At 33.6% G+C, this 18,689-nt stretch overlaps 3 protein-coding genes across 3 annotated transcripts; 1 reads left to right on the top strand and 2 right to left on the bottom strand.

The window, feature by feature from the left end:
- The first annotated feature begins 3,303 nt into the window (after nt 1-3,303).
- LOC133680845 (thioredoxin-like protein Clot) lies at nt 3,304-5,303 on the top strand. The gene is made up of 2 exons (XM_062103858.1): nt 3,304-3,522; nt 4,809-5,303. Exons 1-2 carry the CDS (start codon nt 3,378-3,380, stop codon nt 5,060-5,062), a joined length of 399 nt encoding a protein of 132 aa, XP_061959842.1. The 5' UTR covers nt 3,304-3,377; the 3' UTR covers nt 5,063-5,303.
- A 369-nt stretch (nt 5,304-5,672) lies between these two features.
- LOC133680844 (sister chromatid cohesion 1 protein 3) lies at nt 5,673-12,374 on the bottom strand. Its single transcript, XM_062103857.1, has 13 exons — nt 12,159-12,374; nt 11,239-11,500; nt 11,072-11,156; nt 10,919-10,980; nt 10,238-10,824; nt 10,002-10,149; nt 9,781-9,917; nt 9,090-9,682; nt 8,674-8,713; nt 8,514-8,559; nt 8,267-8,402; nt 6,458-6,600; nt 5,673-6,190 (listed from the first exon to the last, which is right to left on the bottom strand). The coding sequence occupies exons 1-12, from the start codon at nt 12,280-12,282 to the stop codon at nt 6,502-6,504; spliced, it is 2,319 nt and encodes a 772-aa protein (XP_061959841.1). The 5' UTR covers nt 12,283-12,374; the 3' UTR covers nt 5,673-6,190; nt 6,458-6,501.
- A 4,359-nt stretch (nt 12,375-16,733) lies between these two features.
- On the bottom strand, nt 16,734-18,150 carry LOC133703602 (probable ribose-5-phosphate isomerase 2). Its single transcript, XM_062128230.1, has one exon. The coding sequence runs from the start codon at nt 17,832-17,834 to the stop codon at nt 17,019-17,021; it is 816 nt and encodes a 271-aa protein (XP_061984214.1). The 5' UTR covers nt 17,835-18,150; the 3' UTR covers nt 16,734-17,018.
- Nucleotides 18,151-18,689: the final 539 nt, after the last annotated feature.

Genomic DNA, 18,689 nt, shown 5'->3' with positions numbered 1-18,689 from the left:
TGGATGCATCCCTTTTTGGGATTGGTTTTTCCTCTTAGCAATTGCATTTGCTATGATACTAACTTTCTAGTTGCAAAATCAAAGCTGCCACGAAGAGATTTTTGGGCCAAATGAACAGCCAAAACACAGTATACAGAATTGGCCAATGTTATGAGGTTATATGGCAGGGAGAGACCACTTGGTGACACAAACTTTTAGAGTGATTGAACTTTATTGTTTCTAAAACTTGTTTTAAGAATTTCTTCCTGCGTTGTTGCTTCAAATGGAAAATTGAAAGGGAGGTCGGTTGGAGTGGAATTTGATTTCATCATGGTAGAACTCTTGTCATAATTGCTCAGCAATTACAGATTAAGAAATTATTTTAGTCAGAGAATTTATCTAAGATATGAGCTACATTGCGTTGCCTTGCATGCCATGAGCAATTGCAGGATGAATGAGCCAACTAAATTTGATCTCCATGCTTGTATTAATGTCTACAAGCAACGATAGGGAGTCCGGCCTCGACTACAATGGGTTAATACTTATTATGGAGGGCTAGCGTGCATCTTTTTTCCTATCATTGTTTCTTGGACATGCTTCCTAAAACAAAAAATATAATGAGATCTATCTCCTCCATCATCACGATCTCTATCTCTTTTGTCTCAGGATAGTAGCCAAACTCGAACTTGTTAGAGGGATGGCCATGGTTTCCCTGTACCTGCTCAGAGGTACCTAATATTTTGTAAAATGCCTTCTCATACTTCTTACAAATGTTAAAAGTTACACTTCTTAGTTTCATAACGAACCTAAACAACTCTCTTTTAATTTCTTAAACTTATTTGGATCATGGAAAGAAACCTTCAAAAATGCAAGAACTCTGGATATTTCAACTCAGCACAAGCTCTAGAAGACTATGCAGAAACTATCAACACATAAAGGACAAAATTAATGCTAAAGACTCTCCGGCCAACATCTTGGGATAGTCACTAGACATGTGGTATATGCTACGCCATAGACGGGTTAATGTTTTTCTAATTTAAAAATACAATGTTCAAAAAGTCAAGGCAAGAGTCATTCACTTGACCAAGTTTAATAATCTCAGCTAGTTTAATAATTCAATAAAAAAAAATCAACATTAAATAAAGTGAAAAAAAATAATAATAATTAACTATAAAAAATAAGTTGTCAATATCATACTTGAGAGAAGAAAAAAAAATCTATTGAAAACTTATCATCACTTTGTCGTGGACATTGCTTCATTGTGGAAAGAACTCATCAAGATTGTTCTAATACCATTGCAAAAGGCTGCATAACAACACTAAAAGAGGCTGCACACACTGTCATAGCAACGACCTAGAAAGCAAATCCAACAAAATATCATGGAGTGAACATTTCATGCATATATTTAACCAAATAATTTAGTTTAATTTAATTCAAAAAAAATTCTTTTTTAAAAAGTTAAATTTAACAAAGAACGACAAAAAAAAGACTCAAGATGACGAGTCATTTTTAAAAAATAATGAAAAATCATATACAAAGAAAATAAAAAAAAATATCAGAGAAAAATCTCCAATTAAATAAATGTTGAATGATGAAACTAGAAAAAAACATGAGCTTAAAAAAAATCAAGAAAACTCAGGCAAATCTCATAAACTTGGGTTAATCTCCTAAACTCGCAACCCGTGAAATCATATATTCAAGCTCAATCAAGAAATTTAATTCCCAACAAATTTAATGTTGAAGGATAAAATCAGAAAAAAAATATCAATTTCAAAAATTTGTGAAAGTTAAAAACAATAATCAAAATAATAAGGATCAAATCTGATAGGAAAAAAAACTGAAAAAGAATGAAATCATAAAGAAAATTAATTTTAAAAATAATCTCAAATAAAAATAGCAATAAAAAAAATGAGGACCAAATATGATTGATAAAAAAATTACAAGATAAAATTAAATAAAAATTATAATTTTATAAATTATTTCAAATATTCCATATAGTAATAAAAAAAGGGACCAAATTTGAAGAAAAAATAAATTGAAAGATTACTTCGAAAATTTTGAGGGTCATATACGAAAGTTAAGGAGGAAAAAAAAAAGAAAAAGAAGAAAAGGCCACGAGTACCAAACTAGAAGTCAGTAAGCTACACACACTATCTAGGAATGAAGATGCCACTAAGATGATTTTAACGCCAATATGAAAGATGATGTTTGGTTGATAGGAGACACTTCACATGTTACTGAAAGAGCATGAGTGTCTCTTTCTTGTTGACCAGTTTTATTTTTAAATTATATTTTATATTTATTAAAATATCAAATTAACCAAATGAAAGTATGAAAAAGTCCTTGGACACTAGTTAAAAATATTTTGCTACAAAGTAAATTATTCATAAAAATTAACTATATATTTTCTATAATGACGGAGTTTATGAATTATGGTTAACAAATCATACAGGCTGCAATATCACAGCTTTATTTCACGTGAATAGTTTACATGTAACTATTTAACATCATTGTGGTAAAACTCATTCGAGAACCAATATGTGACAAAGCATGTTCATAAGTTAAGAGATGATATTGCTCGATTCTAATTTTTTATAAGAAAATAAAAATATTCAAATTATTTCATTTTAAAATAAATTAATGAATTAAAAGCTAAATTTTGATCAAATCAATTGAAGTTCTTTACTAGATTAGATGATTTTTTTTCTTCAACCCAAATCAATTTAAGCTCTTGAGTTGAACAAGTTTCAAGTTGGATGAGTACTAACTCAACCTGCCAGATTAATTTAGATTTTAAGTTTTGTTTGGCATTTCTTAACTGTGTTTTTAATTTTTTAAAAATAAATTTTTAGCTTTAAATTATTTTTTTAATATTTTTAAATTATTTTAATGTATCAATATCAAAAATAAATTAAAAAATATATTATTTTTATACATTTTCAAATAATTTTTTTTTAAAAAACAATCTTTATTAAACCTTTACAGTAACTATTAAACCTTTACAGTAATGTTTGATAACCTACAGGCCTTTCTAGTTCAACCCTCGTAAGCCCCAATTCTATCCCATATTAATACAACAAAACAATACGAATCGCTTTTAAATATATACCAAATAATATAAGATAGTTTTACTTCAAATTAAGTAAAGTTGAACGTTTTAAGTAACTGTGTGTGTGTGTGTGTGTGTGTGTGTGTGTGTGGGGTACCTTAGATTCGACAATATAGACTGAATATATTTCTGAAACTTCGAGGATCAAATAAGTAGTTGCCTTAAACTATGAGGACACAACATAGCAATCCTATAAAAATGCCGGCCGACCGTGCGGCCACTGTCTTTTATCTTCAACCCAACAAAAAAAATCAGGCTTCGAATATTTTGAGAAACTGAGAAAGAAAAAATGACAGTAAAGTTGGTGGATGCAACCATTTCAAGCTTTGGCAGTGTGTTTGAGAAATTCAAAGCAGAAGCACCCGAAAACAAAGTTAATCTCATCCTTTTCCTGGCTGATAATGACCCTTCTACCAATCTCAGTTGGTGCCCTGGTAAATGTTTTTTTTTTTCTGTTTTTTTTGGAATTTATTTTCGTTTCTGGCTCGAAAAATGATGACCCGATACGTAATCCTTGTGAAAGATATGATCTTTTTGAGTTTATAAGATTGAAGGTGTTTTTGTGATTGGTTTCAACATTTTTAAGTGCGGTCCTTGTGATTATTGCTGCCTTTTATTTTAATTTTTTTTTAAACGGAGTGAAAAGATTATATATTTAGGTTTTGGGAAATTGAGTCTTGTTTTCTTTAAAAAACTAGTAGATGTTCAGAGTGAAATTGCATAGAATTTAGGTTCCAGAAACAGCACCATGTCATATATACTTGAAACATGCTTGTGTTTTTCAATTTCATGTGCTTTTTTCTGAATAAAAGACTATATTTATTGATGCAGAAATGGTAATTGAGAGAAGAGAGATAAAGTTCAAATAAAGATAAGGGAAGAGCATTGAGTGGCTCAAGAAGCCAAATGGTTTAGGAACATTGTGTGTATATGTGTTTGTGAACATATGTTTTCTAATGATACAAAAACTGAATTCACCAAAATTAGATATTTGTGAGCACACTTCCAGTTTGCAGTCTTAAGATTTCCTCCAGCTTTTTCTTCAAGTACTGTTAGTTTTTTAAGATAATTTCGCCAGAGGTCACTGCTGAACTTCCTGGATGGGTTATTCAATGTTTTAGGGAGTTAGCTATAATAGAGTGGGGTACTGGGGTTGCCCATTAGAGAAGAAAATCTGTACACTTAACAACATCAAGGCCAAACAAGCAGGCTAGAACATAAATGGAGAATGAAGGGCTTTAGAAGAGATACCCTCAGTTGAAATGCTGGCAAAGCATCTCCTCTGCCTCTTTAGTTTGTAGTTTGTGCTATTTGAAATGTAACTATTACCGTTCAAATAGCCATGGATTTAACTATTTTAAATTCTTATAGAAATGACTCATTTGGAGTGGCCTTTGCATCATGTATGGCTCAGTACTGAGGCATTGGTTCAACTTTTGGTTCATTATTCTTGTGGAACAAGATCTTATTCTCTCACAGCTCTGCTTTTAAGATTACTTTGTTGGCATCTTATGCCATCTTTAGCTTTATTTTGAGTGGCTATCATGAACTATTCTTTTGAGTGAAGAACTTGGAATCTTTTATTTGATGTATAAAAAATGTGCTGTTTTTGGTACAAATCTGTAGATTTTGTGAGGTCTGAGTCACTTGTTTTGAGAAATATGACAATATTTGAATCCGGAATGTAATTTAATGATTTCTTTTTGACATCTCTAACCAGATTGTGTGAGAGCTGAACCTGTAATATTGAAGAAGCTGGAAGCATTGCCAGATGATGTGGCACTTCTGCGAGCTTATGTTGGAGATAGACCAACATGGAGGAATCCCCAGCACCCATGGCGAGTAGACTCAAGGTTCAAGCTCAAAGGAGTTCCTACATTGATCAGCTGGGAGAATGATGCCGTCAAAGGTCGCCTTGAGGACTACGAAGCTCACCTTGAACACAAGATCAATGCCCTTGTTTCTGGGAATTAACTTGGCATTTTTCCAGCTTATGAGATGGTTGAAAATCCTATGATTCTTACTAGGACTATCTGAACATTTACCCAATCAAGTGTAGCTTGTTCATCTTGCACCTTGAGCTTTCAAGTCTTTGTGAAAACCTATTAAAATAAAGTGTAGCTAAACAACCCCAAAAAGACATTAATAGCTTCTTGATATTATGTTCCAAGAAGTTGCCCAGAAGAAATCAAGAATGTCTTCTTTTTCTTTTTTATTTGTCTGTGTAAGAGAAATTTGGTGTCTTTGGTAGATGGTAGTTGTTATAGTTCTGCAGTCGATCAAAACCAGTGATTTGAATTGGAATCATTGAGAACAACCTTTGGGGCTATGAGAGCAGACTCTGCTAATCCAGCACTTTGGATGCAAAGGCTCACAAAATGCGCGTTGTGCATGCAATAGTTTTGAGTCACTTAATGGGAGTGTTTAGTCTTGGCATTTGAAAATCAGGATGATGGTCCGCCATGCTGTCGGATGCTGATCCATACCTGTTTCAAGAAGCCAACAAAATTGCTCGCTTCAATTGCTGGTTTTCGTTTCTGCTGCACAGAGGTAAGTAACGCAAGTCCTCTTCAATAGAATGATCTAAACATGAAACAGGGGATCTGAACCATTTTATTAATTTTTTCACTATTTCTACCAGATCCATTAAGAGAAGTAGAAGACCTTGTTACTTAGGTTAAAATGCCTGGTTGATTACAATGATTTGGCATGTCATTCCAATTTGCATAACCCATTCGCAGTGTGAGTTTTACAAAATCTCTATCACCATGCATTTTTTTCCCCTATATGTATTAAAATCTTGTTTGTTTTTTTATTTCAAAAAAACTTTTAAAAAAATTTAAATTTTTTTCTTCAAATTAATATTTTTTTAATATTTTTAAAGCGCGATATTAAAAATAATTTTTAAAAAATAAATTAAAAATATCAACCACAGCTACACTAAATTTAATATCAAAAAAGCTCTAAATCTATATCAAAGATCATCCTAAGTTCCTAATAGTGATGTCGACTACTACTCAACTTCACAAAATTCCACTCTTGTATTCCTGCTTCTGTACAACTCCCCCACTTCACTCAAACCTTCTCTTTGCTTGGAACTCACTGCAATTCATAAAATAGAACGGATCAATAGCCTGATATTTCCAAGTACTGCGGGCGCGTGTACTATATAAGTATATATATTTTAATTTCAGTATTCAGAGGGTGATTTACATTTTAACTGTTTCATTTTTCAGTAATCAGGTAAATTGGCCATTAAACCAGGACAAATAGCAATAGTAAATTATCAACATCACTTTCAATAGGTCTCCAAAAAAAAAAAAAAGAATTTCTAAATATTGTTGTTAATATTAGTTCTTATAGTCATACCTATACATAAGGCCTGCAAGGCACTATAAATAGCTTCTATAACTTCATAATCGGGCCTTCGATAGCGTTGAAGTCAACTTCAAAGCAATGTCACCATAAGGTTCCTCCTGTTGTACATCAATAAGCCCATAGCTCTTCAAAACCTGCAATTCACCATAAAGGATCACATAATAAGAAGCACGGTGAATGGAAAAAGGTTGCATTTTTAATGCTTATGAAAAGATGTAAGAATCATCAAAATGAGAATACTGCTTAAAGATAAAATTGTTTGATGAAGCACACATTTCAGGACTAAGCCACCATGATGGAACTAAGAAAAGTTTGCCAATATAAGAACCATGTGCCAAGGAGCCACAGACAATTCTATGCACTAGCTGTGATTTGCCAAACAATAATCCTGTCTCGGAATGAAAGATAAAGCATCTAAAGATGCAAAAATCTTTAACAAACCTGAGTACACCAAATGTGTGATATTAAAGAAATAGTTGCACGATAATAAACAGCTTTAAGTAAACCATTCTCTTTAAAAATAATTATGAATTATTAGGTGGTCTACTTTACCTCAGGTACCATAAACCTATTATCTGCAGAGACAGACATGACTCGAGAATGCTTGTAGCCAAAAAGTTAGACAAGAGAATACAGGTACAAGCTGTGTTTGAGAATTTGTGTTGCTACATGTTATGTAACTGAAACACATTTATGGAAATGATTGTGAAAATAGCAATAATTGTTAGGCAAAATAAGTCTTTGAAAAAAAGATTTGCTAGTGAATGCACAAACACATTTAAGTCTCCAATAGAGGAAACTACTACTAGAAGGCAATCAAAAAAATTCATTAAAAAGAAAACAAATAAAGGAACGCATCTTTGATGAAGTGATTAACAGTCAAGTCTACAGCACAGGCCTAAACACTGCACCTGATCCCACTGATAAAACAAACTTGGTGGTTTCCTGGTATGTTAAAAAGTATAAATATCAATGAAAACTGAGGGGAAGCAAAGAAAGAGGTTCAATGACTGACTTTTGATGAGAAAATTAAGTGGTTCCTAAGATAGGCACGGTAAACACTGATAAAGTTGATGAATATGTGAAGTTCATGTCCATACAGAGGCCAATTTGCTTGGTTCATAAGAAGTCTAAAATTTATGGACAGAAAAGCAATATTTGGCTGGGTGGTTAGTACAAAGGATACTGGAAATCAATTTTTGGTGGGGTGGTTAGAAGAAAGGATACTAAGAGGATCAACAACACGCAAAAAGAAACTGAGGCGGGAAAAATTCTTTTCTGAACATGATTGGCGTTTTCAAGGAAACAAGCAAATGAATCATGTTGAAATCACCATAGATCCATCTATAAGACAACAATAACAAGTTCTTCTAAACAGAATTGTCTTTATTTCTGCTTTGAAGTGGATAAAAAAAAACCATCGTAAAAATTGAGACTAACTGCACCACAAAGTCAGCATTCTTGCTATAAAAAATGACAGCTTAAGAAGCATTAGGTCTTGGGATTCAATAGAGTTTCATTTTATCTTTCTGGGTTTACAATGCAAGCTTCTTGCTCAAGATTCAAAGTTGAATCATTGCTTTTTGGCCCCAGAGTAAAAGACCAAGTAATGCCTAATATGCGGTATTGTCATGGTAACAGGAATTGCAGAGGGAACAATGACAGGTTCAAAACACTTAAAACAATCTTTGTTTAAATGGAGAGGCTTTCTTTCCTTCATGGTTTGTCTTTCACAAAAAGGTTTAGATTGGTGGTAATTGACAAATGATCCATTATGAATGAAATGACTTTGCAGCTTACCATTGTTTCAAAGAACATCCGAGCACATAACTTTCTCGTTTTTCCTTGTAAGATACTGGTGAGACTGATATCTCCAGATGACTCTTCTGACAATGGGATAATAGGAGAATGTTCTTTTAAATATTTAGCCACACCCCTGCATGCCAGCATAAGCAATTAAAAAGACAGCAGCTAAAAGGAACTGATAATTTTGAATCAACAGGAAAGAATTTCCTCCAGGCACGGGGAATAAAGAAAAAGAAAGTACCTTGTCCTCACAGACAATGAATCAATGTCTCGAGTACCTAGGGATCCTGCAATAAGCATAAATATGTCATCCACATATCATTCATTAAAAAATAAAGTTGTTGAAATTGTGTACATTTGAAATTATTCAATTTCTAGGAAACAAGAAAATATCAGCTTACCAACTGGTGTGTTGTCTGCTTCTAGTATTTTAGCAAGGTCCTACAAAAATATAATATTGGAGTCAGGAGTATCATTAACTTCGTCAAGTAGCTCAGAAGAAAAGGTGCAAGAACAAGGTTTGATATGACACACAAGGAACAAGGCATGAGTTTTATGCTTTATGTATCTACAATAATGAAAAAATGGTAAGCACAAGTGCATTATTGAGAAGTGGAGTATGAAATATCATGTACATGCCTTACTTTCAAATCAACAGCTTCATATATTTTAGCTCTGAGAGTGACATGGGCCATGCAGAAGTAGCAGCAATTACAATTAAAAAGAAACACAATTATAGAAACTGTCAATGCAGAAGCATGTGACAAAAGGAATAAAGAGTCTACGTTCTCAAATCACAAGAAAACAAACTACTTACGTCATCTTCTGCAGTCTTCATCAATTCAGGAATATCAGAGAGCCCAGTGTTCTGTTCACCTAACTGATAAGTTCCAGGGGAAGCTGAAAATTCTGGAGTGTGCACAGTTGTAGATGTTCCTTCCTGGGGTACTGTTCCTGATCCAAAGCTGCTTATTGGCATGGGAGTGAAGTCATCTCTTCTAAGAGAAGAAGACATGAATCTTCCTGGAGAAGGCATGGGCATTGCTGGAGAAGGCAGGTCTGATAAAAAGTCATTGCCATCATGACCTCCATCATTTCGAAGTCGTTCGATTTCCATATCAATTTCAGGTAAAACACTGTGGTCATAACAGCCTAGATCCTGTTGGGTTCGCTCCTTTTCCATGCCAGACTGACGTCCTGGAACAGGAGATTGTGCAATCATAGGCTCTGAGATGGGTTCGGCTGTGGAAGCAGGAGAGCTTGACATCCTAGGCTCAGGGATGGCTTCAGTTTCAGGGCCAGGAGATGTTGCAACCCCATGCTCTGAAATAGCTCCCTGTTCAAGAGTCAAATGAGGTTTTGTAGTAATATAATCCTTCTCAGAAAGTCTGCATAAATCTTCACAAGACCCTGGTGATAGACAAGCATCAAAATTCTCTTGAAAATCAATTCCACAACCTTGAAGGTAATGAGCAAGAAAAAATTCATTAGAAGTAAGACCCCCTCACCAGTTATCAAAGGCTCATAAAAGATTTGTTCCTTTCTCAAACTATTGTTCAACCTCCATATACCCACCATTGAGGATGACCTCGTCCTCTTCTGTCGCATCAGATCACTAGGATCCTCAAGTGCCCTCCTCATAAACCTAGCAAAGTTTCATATACTTGTATCAGTAAGTAAGCAGTGTCATGGAAAAAGTAGCTCTACATGCACACATAACAAATCTTACCTATTAGTCAACACTGTGGCCCCATCAAATTGCATCCTCCTCCTCCTTGGCCGTGGCTGCTGAGCAGGTGGAGGCCCTGGTTGTGGCTGCTGAGCAGGTGGAGGCCCAGGTGGAGTTGAACGAATGGCAAATTGAGGTGATATATTCCCTGAAATAAAAACAAGAAGCTCGTTAAATGTAAACATACAAGCCCTAAAGACACTTACAACCCAAGCATATAAGAAGTATGCTCTCACCAAATGAACCATGTGTGTCAAAAACATCAGGAATATCTTGTGAAGCAGCAGAAGTAGGTGCTTTTGAATGCTGCTGAAATGGTAAGGACTTCTCAAGAGAAGGTAAAGCATCTTCCATTATTGGAGAAAGGAAATCCTTCTCATTTAGAACTTCGTCTAAAGATCTATTTGGTTCAGTTGCATCATCCTTTCTAGTTGGACTCAATGGAGGAAAGCTTTCTGAGCCCAAATCAGTGGCAGCATCACGCATAACTTCAATTTCTGGAGGGGAATTTTCTCCACTAAGACTTTGGTTAAGAGTCTCAGTAGGTACTGATGTCTGATTACTTGGACCCGGATCCTGAAAATCCCCAGTGTGCATTAGAACTTCTGTCTGATTACTTGGAGCAGGATCTCGAAAATCCTCAGTATCCATTGGGTCTTCTGGTTGATTACTTTGACCAGGATCATGAAAATCCATATCGTCCACAAGCACATCTGTCTGATTACTTGCACCGGGTCCAGTCTCGTTATTCACAGCTGTCTGAGTCCTTTGACCTGTATCTTGAGAAGGCGAGTCACCACTGACTGGAGGTGGTGGATGGATACTGTAGTTATAAAAGGATTAATATTAGATGGATATCTTCATATAAATTCCAAAAAAAGAAAGAGTGCATCTTTCAAATGCAATTTGGGGCATACTCATCCACTGGTCTAGCCTCTGAACCAGGATCGTGTTCTGGAACTGATGGACAGATATTATCCTACACAAAAATTTCATGCAAGTGATAATGCATTCCAATAAGTCGTATCAAAGTACAAAATCATCGCCAAACCATAGAAAATAATATGGACCTCATCGACATGTATGGTGATGTAAGGAGAAATTTGATCTGGTATCGTGATTTCCTCGTAACTCTTGAGATGATTATCCGGGGACCTAACAACAAACCTATAGCATCAGAAATAAATTTTAAAACACAAAAACATGAACAAAAAACTTGAGATATTTTAAAGTTTACCCTTCGGGATCTAAGTAATCACTCATGTCAAAGCCATCAAGGTTGAGGGTTGGTGGCAAAGTGATAGACTCGAATGTTGCTGTTGTGGCGTTCTCTGGCAAATTAACTTCTGTAGTTGTGAAAGCCTTGTTTAGCCCAGCAAGAGCAACAGTACAATCTTGGAAAAGGTAATCAACTTTCTTTTTATATATCCGAACAACACCTAGCAGAAGGTGGCTTGACATTCTCAACGCAATCGGAACTTCCGGGAACATAATTCGATCTAAAAACACATTCATAAGATAAAAAAAAAGAATTCAACATGGGGAATCAAAATTAGATGTAACTCCCGCCAGTATATTAGAAAATTGGATGTACCTAATTCAAAATTAGAAATCAGACAGGGGAATCAAAATAATTAAAATAAATAAGCACTGTGAAACCAGATTTATTCACCGATGAAGCAAAGATGATTTCTTTCACAAATTAATCTTCATTACAATTCAAGAAAAACAAGAAAGCGGGGGATTTAGACATACTACGCAAAGAAACATATTAGACAAATTTATTAATTCTCTTTGAAGAATAAAACCACAAAACTGGAAGAACAATAAAAAAACCCTAAATTCCAACCACCGAAAAAATAAAATTGCAAAATTTCCATTACCCTTAAAAAAAATTGCAAAATTAACATTACAAAACCCTTCATTTTCTCAATGTAATGCAAATTCATTTACACTATAAGCAGTGTACCAAACAAAAAATGCAGCTCAATTCATTAAAAAGCGAAAGAGAGTGAAGAAAAAGAAGAGATCTTTGTGCCACCAAATAGCTTAATCGATGAAAACAAATACAGCCCAGATCATGAAAGGCAAAAAATTACAGAATTAAATCCAAAAAATCATTCTTTTTAACAAAAAAAACAGAGAGTGATAACAGACCGACAGTGGAGGGGATATCAGTGGAGGTATAGTGAGATTTCTTGAGCCTGTGTTGAAGATGAGCAGCGCACCAAACAGTCCCTAAAGGGCCCTTCCTTGCTAAGAACGTCTGCGAATAAAACATCTTCCTCTTCTTCTTCTTGGATTCTAAAGAGAGAAAGGGGATTCAAGAGAGAGTGGGGGAAGTTTTTCTTTTCATTTATCAGATAATGGTTTGAGGTTTTATGGTTTTATTCAGAGAATTAATTTTGGCGCCGGAAACGATACTGGCGCCAAAGGGAGAGGGGACTTCGTTTTTGTGTTTTGTAAAATGCGCTTCGTTATGTAGTTATTTACTCCTTCTGCCATTCCATTAACGATGTGATTGAGATGGAAACGACATTGCTTGTGATTGAAACACTTGTCCATCAGGCAAAACAGGTTTTAGTTTTGGAAGATTTAATGTAAAAAACAATTTAGAATTAGGTTTTAATTATTTTCAAAATCCTACGATTATCATTTTATATTTTATATTGCTAAAAAAAGATAAATAAGAGATATTTATTTATTTTTAATATAAAAAATAACTTTTATTATTATTTTTATAAGATCAGATATGATTTTCTTTGTGTTTATCTCTATTTTATATTGTATGTATATCTAGTAGGTAGTTATAGTTTTTATGTATATCTTTATTACATATCTTTAGTATTTCACAATTATTATTCCAAAATAATTTGGCATTTGATTTGGCTAATGAGTGTGTTCTTGTTCTTTATGGCACGAAATCACAAGGCATTCAATGCAACAATTTTGTGGATTAGTCGGTTAAAATTATTGTTCATAACTTGATTATCTGTAAATAATTTCTTCTCACCTATTGTGATTCTCGTATCATAACCCAGAAAAAAAAAAAAAAAAAAAAACCCATTCCAGCTCCATACGTGTGCAAGTATGGTAATGGATATCAAAGGGGGGTATGGTGCAAACCAACTTCCAGCTCCACATGTGTGCAGGTACTGTAATTAATATTAAAGATGATTATTTTTTGTTCGGTTTAGTTTTTATTTAAAAAATAACTAAATTGATTTTAAAAAAAAGCTGAAACTAAACCGAAATCGGTTCAAACTGACCGGTTTTGATTCTTTTTTTTAGAACAAAAAATGGTTCAAATCTGTTTGGTTTAATTTTTCCGGTTTGGCTTGATTTTTTTGATTTGAGCGTGTTTTGGCTCGGTTTTTTTCTGATTTGACTCTGTTTTTTTTTGTTTGGCTCAGTTTTTTTTCCATTTTTTTCCGGTCTGGATTCGGTTAGGTTTTTTCAGTTTTATATTTGTAAAACCGAACCGAACTGGTTTGTTTTTTCAAAATTCTAATCAGTTTAATTGGTTTTTTTTCACGATTCGGTTTTTTCAATTTTTTTTTAGTTTTCTTGGTTTAATCTGTTTTTCGATTTTTTTGTTCACCCTTAATAAATATCAAAGGGGGTATGGTTCGAATCAAATTTAATCTGACCTCCCTCCTCCATCAACATAGATTCACAGAACATCCTGTTTTTTTTTTTTTTTAATTGCAGGAAGTCCAATTTTCGATTCTTAAATAAAAAATTCAAATGCATAATAAATATATCAAGAATGGGATTATACATCCACGAATCCATCTCCAAAGTTAATAACATCCATGAAATACATTCACGCAAGGTGTTGGTTCAGAGAAATTGAGTCGAACTATGCCAACATAAAAATCTTGTTTATTCCATTACTAATGCAATTGTTGTAAGCCTATATCTTGAACTGCAGCCTAAATCCTTTTCATAAAATATTTTTTTATTTTCTTGAAAATATTGTCAATATAAAATATTTTAAAGTAAAAAAAATATTTGATTTGCTTAGAGAATCTTAATCAATATAAAATATTTTACACTCAAAGGAAAAAATAAGCTTAAAACAATGAGAAATAATTTATTATTTTTTTAAAAAATTAAAACATTTTACAAAACTAGTCTCAATAATAAATTATGCGCCCCACCATCAATTAATTCTTATATTTTCCTTTATAACACATTTTTCATACAAATCAAACACTAAACAATTATTTTCAAATAGTTTTTAATAACATAATCAAATAAATAAAAATAAATATTTTTTAGAAATATATTTTTCAATACCATATTTTCCTAAACAAGTTATTATGCATGAAAAACAAATGGAGTCTAAAATTTTGCTAATCTAAGAGATACATAAATCTATACAACTTTGGAAGGCCAGCAATGCCAACTTCCATGAAGATTTTGATTTTTTATTTCTCCAAAATTGCTCTCTTGCTTTAGAAAGATGGATGGCTCTGTAGCTCCGTACCTCCCCTTAGTCCATTACAGCAAGAGCAGGGAGGAGGCAACCATGTGATAATGAGAAATGCAGGCCTTTTTGCCATCCCTTTTTGATACCTTGTAGAGACTTGAACCAAGATTAACCTGATGGAGCTGTAAAATTCATCATTTGAAGCAGCAAATCCCATCACTCAGTTAGTTTAAAATGTTATAGGCATCTGTATTGTAGCAACCATGGAAGCTTAACCTCCATTCAGAGACAAGTCTGGCCTGTGTTGGTGCACTGCACCACAAAAAGCTGTCCATACCCCTGTTGGGGATCCATCCATGTTCACATGAGCACATGATGTACTATAGGCTTTACCCTTAATCGAGGCCATGATTGTTAAACTTGGATTGACCCGGTTGGCTCATAGATTGATTTAGTGGCTAAACTAATTTGAATAAGATAAAAAACCAAGATGAATAAAAACTCTGCAAATCCTGATTACTACTTTTTTTTAAATTTATTATATAAATACTAAAAGAATATTTTATTTTTTCAATATAGAATTTAAAACCCTTTAGTACATATACTACGTATTCACAAGAAAAAAATTATATTTTTTTAATGTGGAATAAAAAAATATTTTTTGATTTAAATACTTAAACTTAAAAGGATAACATACTATATATCTTTTTAACGTGGAATAAAAAATCTTTTGAAATAATATTTTAAATTTTATTACTTATAACATATCTAACCTATATTCACATGAATTGTTTCTTAATTTTTTCATATGAAATGTTAGAACTTTAAATGTTTTTTTAATTTTTTTTCCAGAATGATTCGGGTTAACCCACGTAACCCGAGACCCGAATCCTTGACTAGGTCAACCCTCAGGTCAAGTCTGATAACTATGCTCAAGACAATAGCAACAGTGATATATTGCCCATATGTCCTTTTAGCTTCAATAGTAATATAAATTTAGATTGAGATAAGCTGAACATGTTTAGTTTATATTCACATGGATCATTTTTTATTTTTTTCATATAAAATATTAAAATTTCAAATATTTTTTTTTAATTTCCAGATTGACCCGGGTCAACCCATGTAACCCAGGACCCGGCTCCCTGGCCGGGTCAAACCCCAGATCGGGTCTGATAACTATGCTCGAGGCACTAACAACAGTGATAAATTGCCCACCTGTCCCTTTAGCTTCAATAGCAATATAAATTGAGATTGAGATCAGCTCAACATCAATGCTTTTCAAAAAAGAGGAAAAAAAATGAGGAAGGCAATAAGATAGAGAATGTGAAGCAATTGATTCAGACATTGATTCAAGCTATATAAATGCTAATAAGGAAGCAAATTGTGGTTGCAATCTAGAAAATATATGACTAGACACGAACGTTTCACTGCTGTAGTAAGATTATTCACGAGAGACGATGATATAAAGTGAAATACCAGCTAACAGGAAGCCTTCTTGATTTGTCTGCAAGCATATTCAAGGCAAAATAATCTATGAATGGACAGAGACAATATTATAATCCTTAAGACATGTACAGTTATGTTTAAATTACCAAGCACACAAGCGGTTAGAGCAAATGCATAACATACAAAGATCACATTCCAACTTCACCAAAGTTAAAATCAGAAAGTAGTATTGCACCAATCTCATCAGCATGGAGAAGGGCAACTCAATTAACAAAGACTTTGCAATTCTATCCGAAAGTAGTATCTCAACAAAAACATTAGCTTCGAGAAGGATGACTCCAATAACAAAACCCAACATGAAAATCCAATGTCACCCGAAATTTTAAATGTACTAGTTAAACAAAATTAACCTGTGCTCCACTCTGCGCTGCAACCTGCTAGGTATAAAAGAGCCTGGAAGCTAGAACCTCTGTGAGACCACCATGCGTGAAGAATTTCTAAAGTGGATGATTGTAAATTATGTACTTACAAATCCAAAATTTCTTTATAAGCCTACCACCGCTGCTCTTTTCTTGAAGCAACAGTAACAACATTAAAAATAACAAGTATTTGAAATCTACTAAGGCAGAGGCCCCATCCTGCAGTTAAACTTGGGATTTAAAATGGCTATCCCCCTAGAAAGGCAAGAATGGTCAGTTCTAGCTACAACAAAATGTTTGATGTGCAAGTAAACTAATTGCAAATTTTCTATTAAATATCTTAGTGATGTTTACGCAGTGGAACTAGCAAGTACCACGCAAAAAACATCTGAGCAAATTCATCTAGCAAGGCACCAGGTCTATTATGGAATGTGATAAAAATGAAGCATCTCTTATGTTAAATAAATCATAATCCAGCTGACATACATGTGCTTGATCATTCAGCTGACATAAAACCCTATTTTCCAACCTCTCATTCTAAGATTTAAGCCTCTTACTCGGAGACGATACCAAAATTCGAGGAGAATCATCCTCATGAATCATGTCTGATGCTAAGGCGACCAAAAACCTCTTCCCTATGGAAACAATGAACAGCAACAGTACTCGTCTTGCCGACATCTTCAAAAATGATAAATTAACTCCTACAGGAACCTCTAACTACTTTATAATCTTATTCTTGATGGTGACCCCAAGGTCCCCTGCAACAATAACAGTAGTCGCCATATCGAGAAACATTCCATGCTCAACCACGCCAGCTAACCTCAAAATTGCATCACTTGCAGCCTTCAAATCCCCAATATCTCTCTTAAAATACAAATCCACAACATAATTCCCATTATCAGTAACAAAGGGCAACCCACCATTCTCCATTCCATTAGAACTAGCAAAAGTCCTCAACTTTGCCACACAACCTGCATATTCAAACAAGTCCTGCAACCTCTTAGCAGTAAATTTCCAACAAAAAGGCACAATCTCAACAGGCATAGCCAAACCACTACCCCCAATATACTTAACCAATTTAGACTCGTCAACAATAACCACGAACTTCTTACAAACACCCTCCACCATTTTCTCTCTCAGCAAAGACCCACCTCTACCTTTAACTAAATTAAGATTTGGATCAATCTCATCAGCCCCATCAATTGCAATATCAAGAACAGGGTGTGAATCAAGATCTGACAAAGGAATACCTAAAGACAAAGCTTGTTCATGTGTTTTTGTTGAAGTAGGTATACCTATAATGTTTTTCAACTTCCCTTGATGCAAAAGCTCCCCAATTCTATCCACAGCATGCTTCGCTGTTGAACCAGTACCAAGACCGACAACCATGCCTGATTCCACCATCTCCACAGCTTTGTAAGCTGCTATTCTTTTAAGCTCATCTTGGGTCAAAACCACAGGAGATGGAAAAAGCATCTCCATGTCCGGTTTCTCAGAAGTAACAAGATTGAAATGACGATAAGGAATGGCCATGTTTCTTGGTTTCTTTCCTTCTCTTTAAAAAAAAGGGACTAGTTTTGCATTGATGAAAACAGCCCAGATGATAAAAATGTGAACTTTATTGGACCCAGAAAAGGAAATGTAGATGAGAATCTTGTGTTGGGTGGTGGAGGAGGGGTAGGGTTTGTATGTTAGGAGCTGGGGGCTGAGGAGAGGATGGAGAGGGTTCGGTTTCGGAAAGAAGTATTTATAGAGAGGAAGGAAGGTGACAATTTTTAGTTTAACACAAGTTGTCGATGATGATGACGAAAGATAAAGAGAGAGGGATGTTCAGTGCGGCAGAGGAAAGAAGAACAGGAAAACAAGCATAGTGACATTGTGTTTTTGGGTTTATTATTATTATTTTTATATGTTGATTTTAAAAATAAAAAATAAAAAATATTATTTCAATATATTTATAATAAAAAAATATTTTAAAAATAATAATTATTATAATATCAATACAAAACTTAGATAACAGGATCATAAGAGACTCTAACCACTAGAAATATAAATAACTTAGTATTGAAAAATAAATCATGACTAATTTCTTTAAAAACCTGAGTAATAATGCGATTTGATTTATCTAAATTTAATTTGGTTAAAACTAGTTAAGTTTTATTTTGAATTTTTTAAAAGTATATATATTTTAATTTTTTTTAGGTTAACCTTTCTAATTTATAAAAGTAATCTCATCATTATCATCGAAGACCATGTTTGTTTAAAAATTTTAAAAGTATTTTTTTGAAAAAAATTAAAAAATTTTTATTTGTTTTAAATAAATATTTTCATATTATTTTTATATACTAATGTTAAAATAATTTTTAAAAAATAAAAAATATTTAAAAA

This window comes from Populus nigra, chromosome 1 (assembly GCF_951802175.1).
Source record: "Populus nigra chromosome 1, ddPopNigr1.1, whole genome shotgun sequence".
NCBI lineage: Eukaryota > Viridiplantae > Streptophyta > Magnoliopsida > Malpighiales > Salicaceae > Populus > Populus nigra.
Note: the sequence above shows the minus strand (reverse complement) of the source record. Positions and strands in the feature narration are given on the sequence as shown.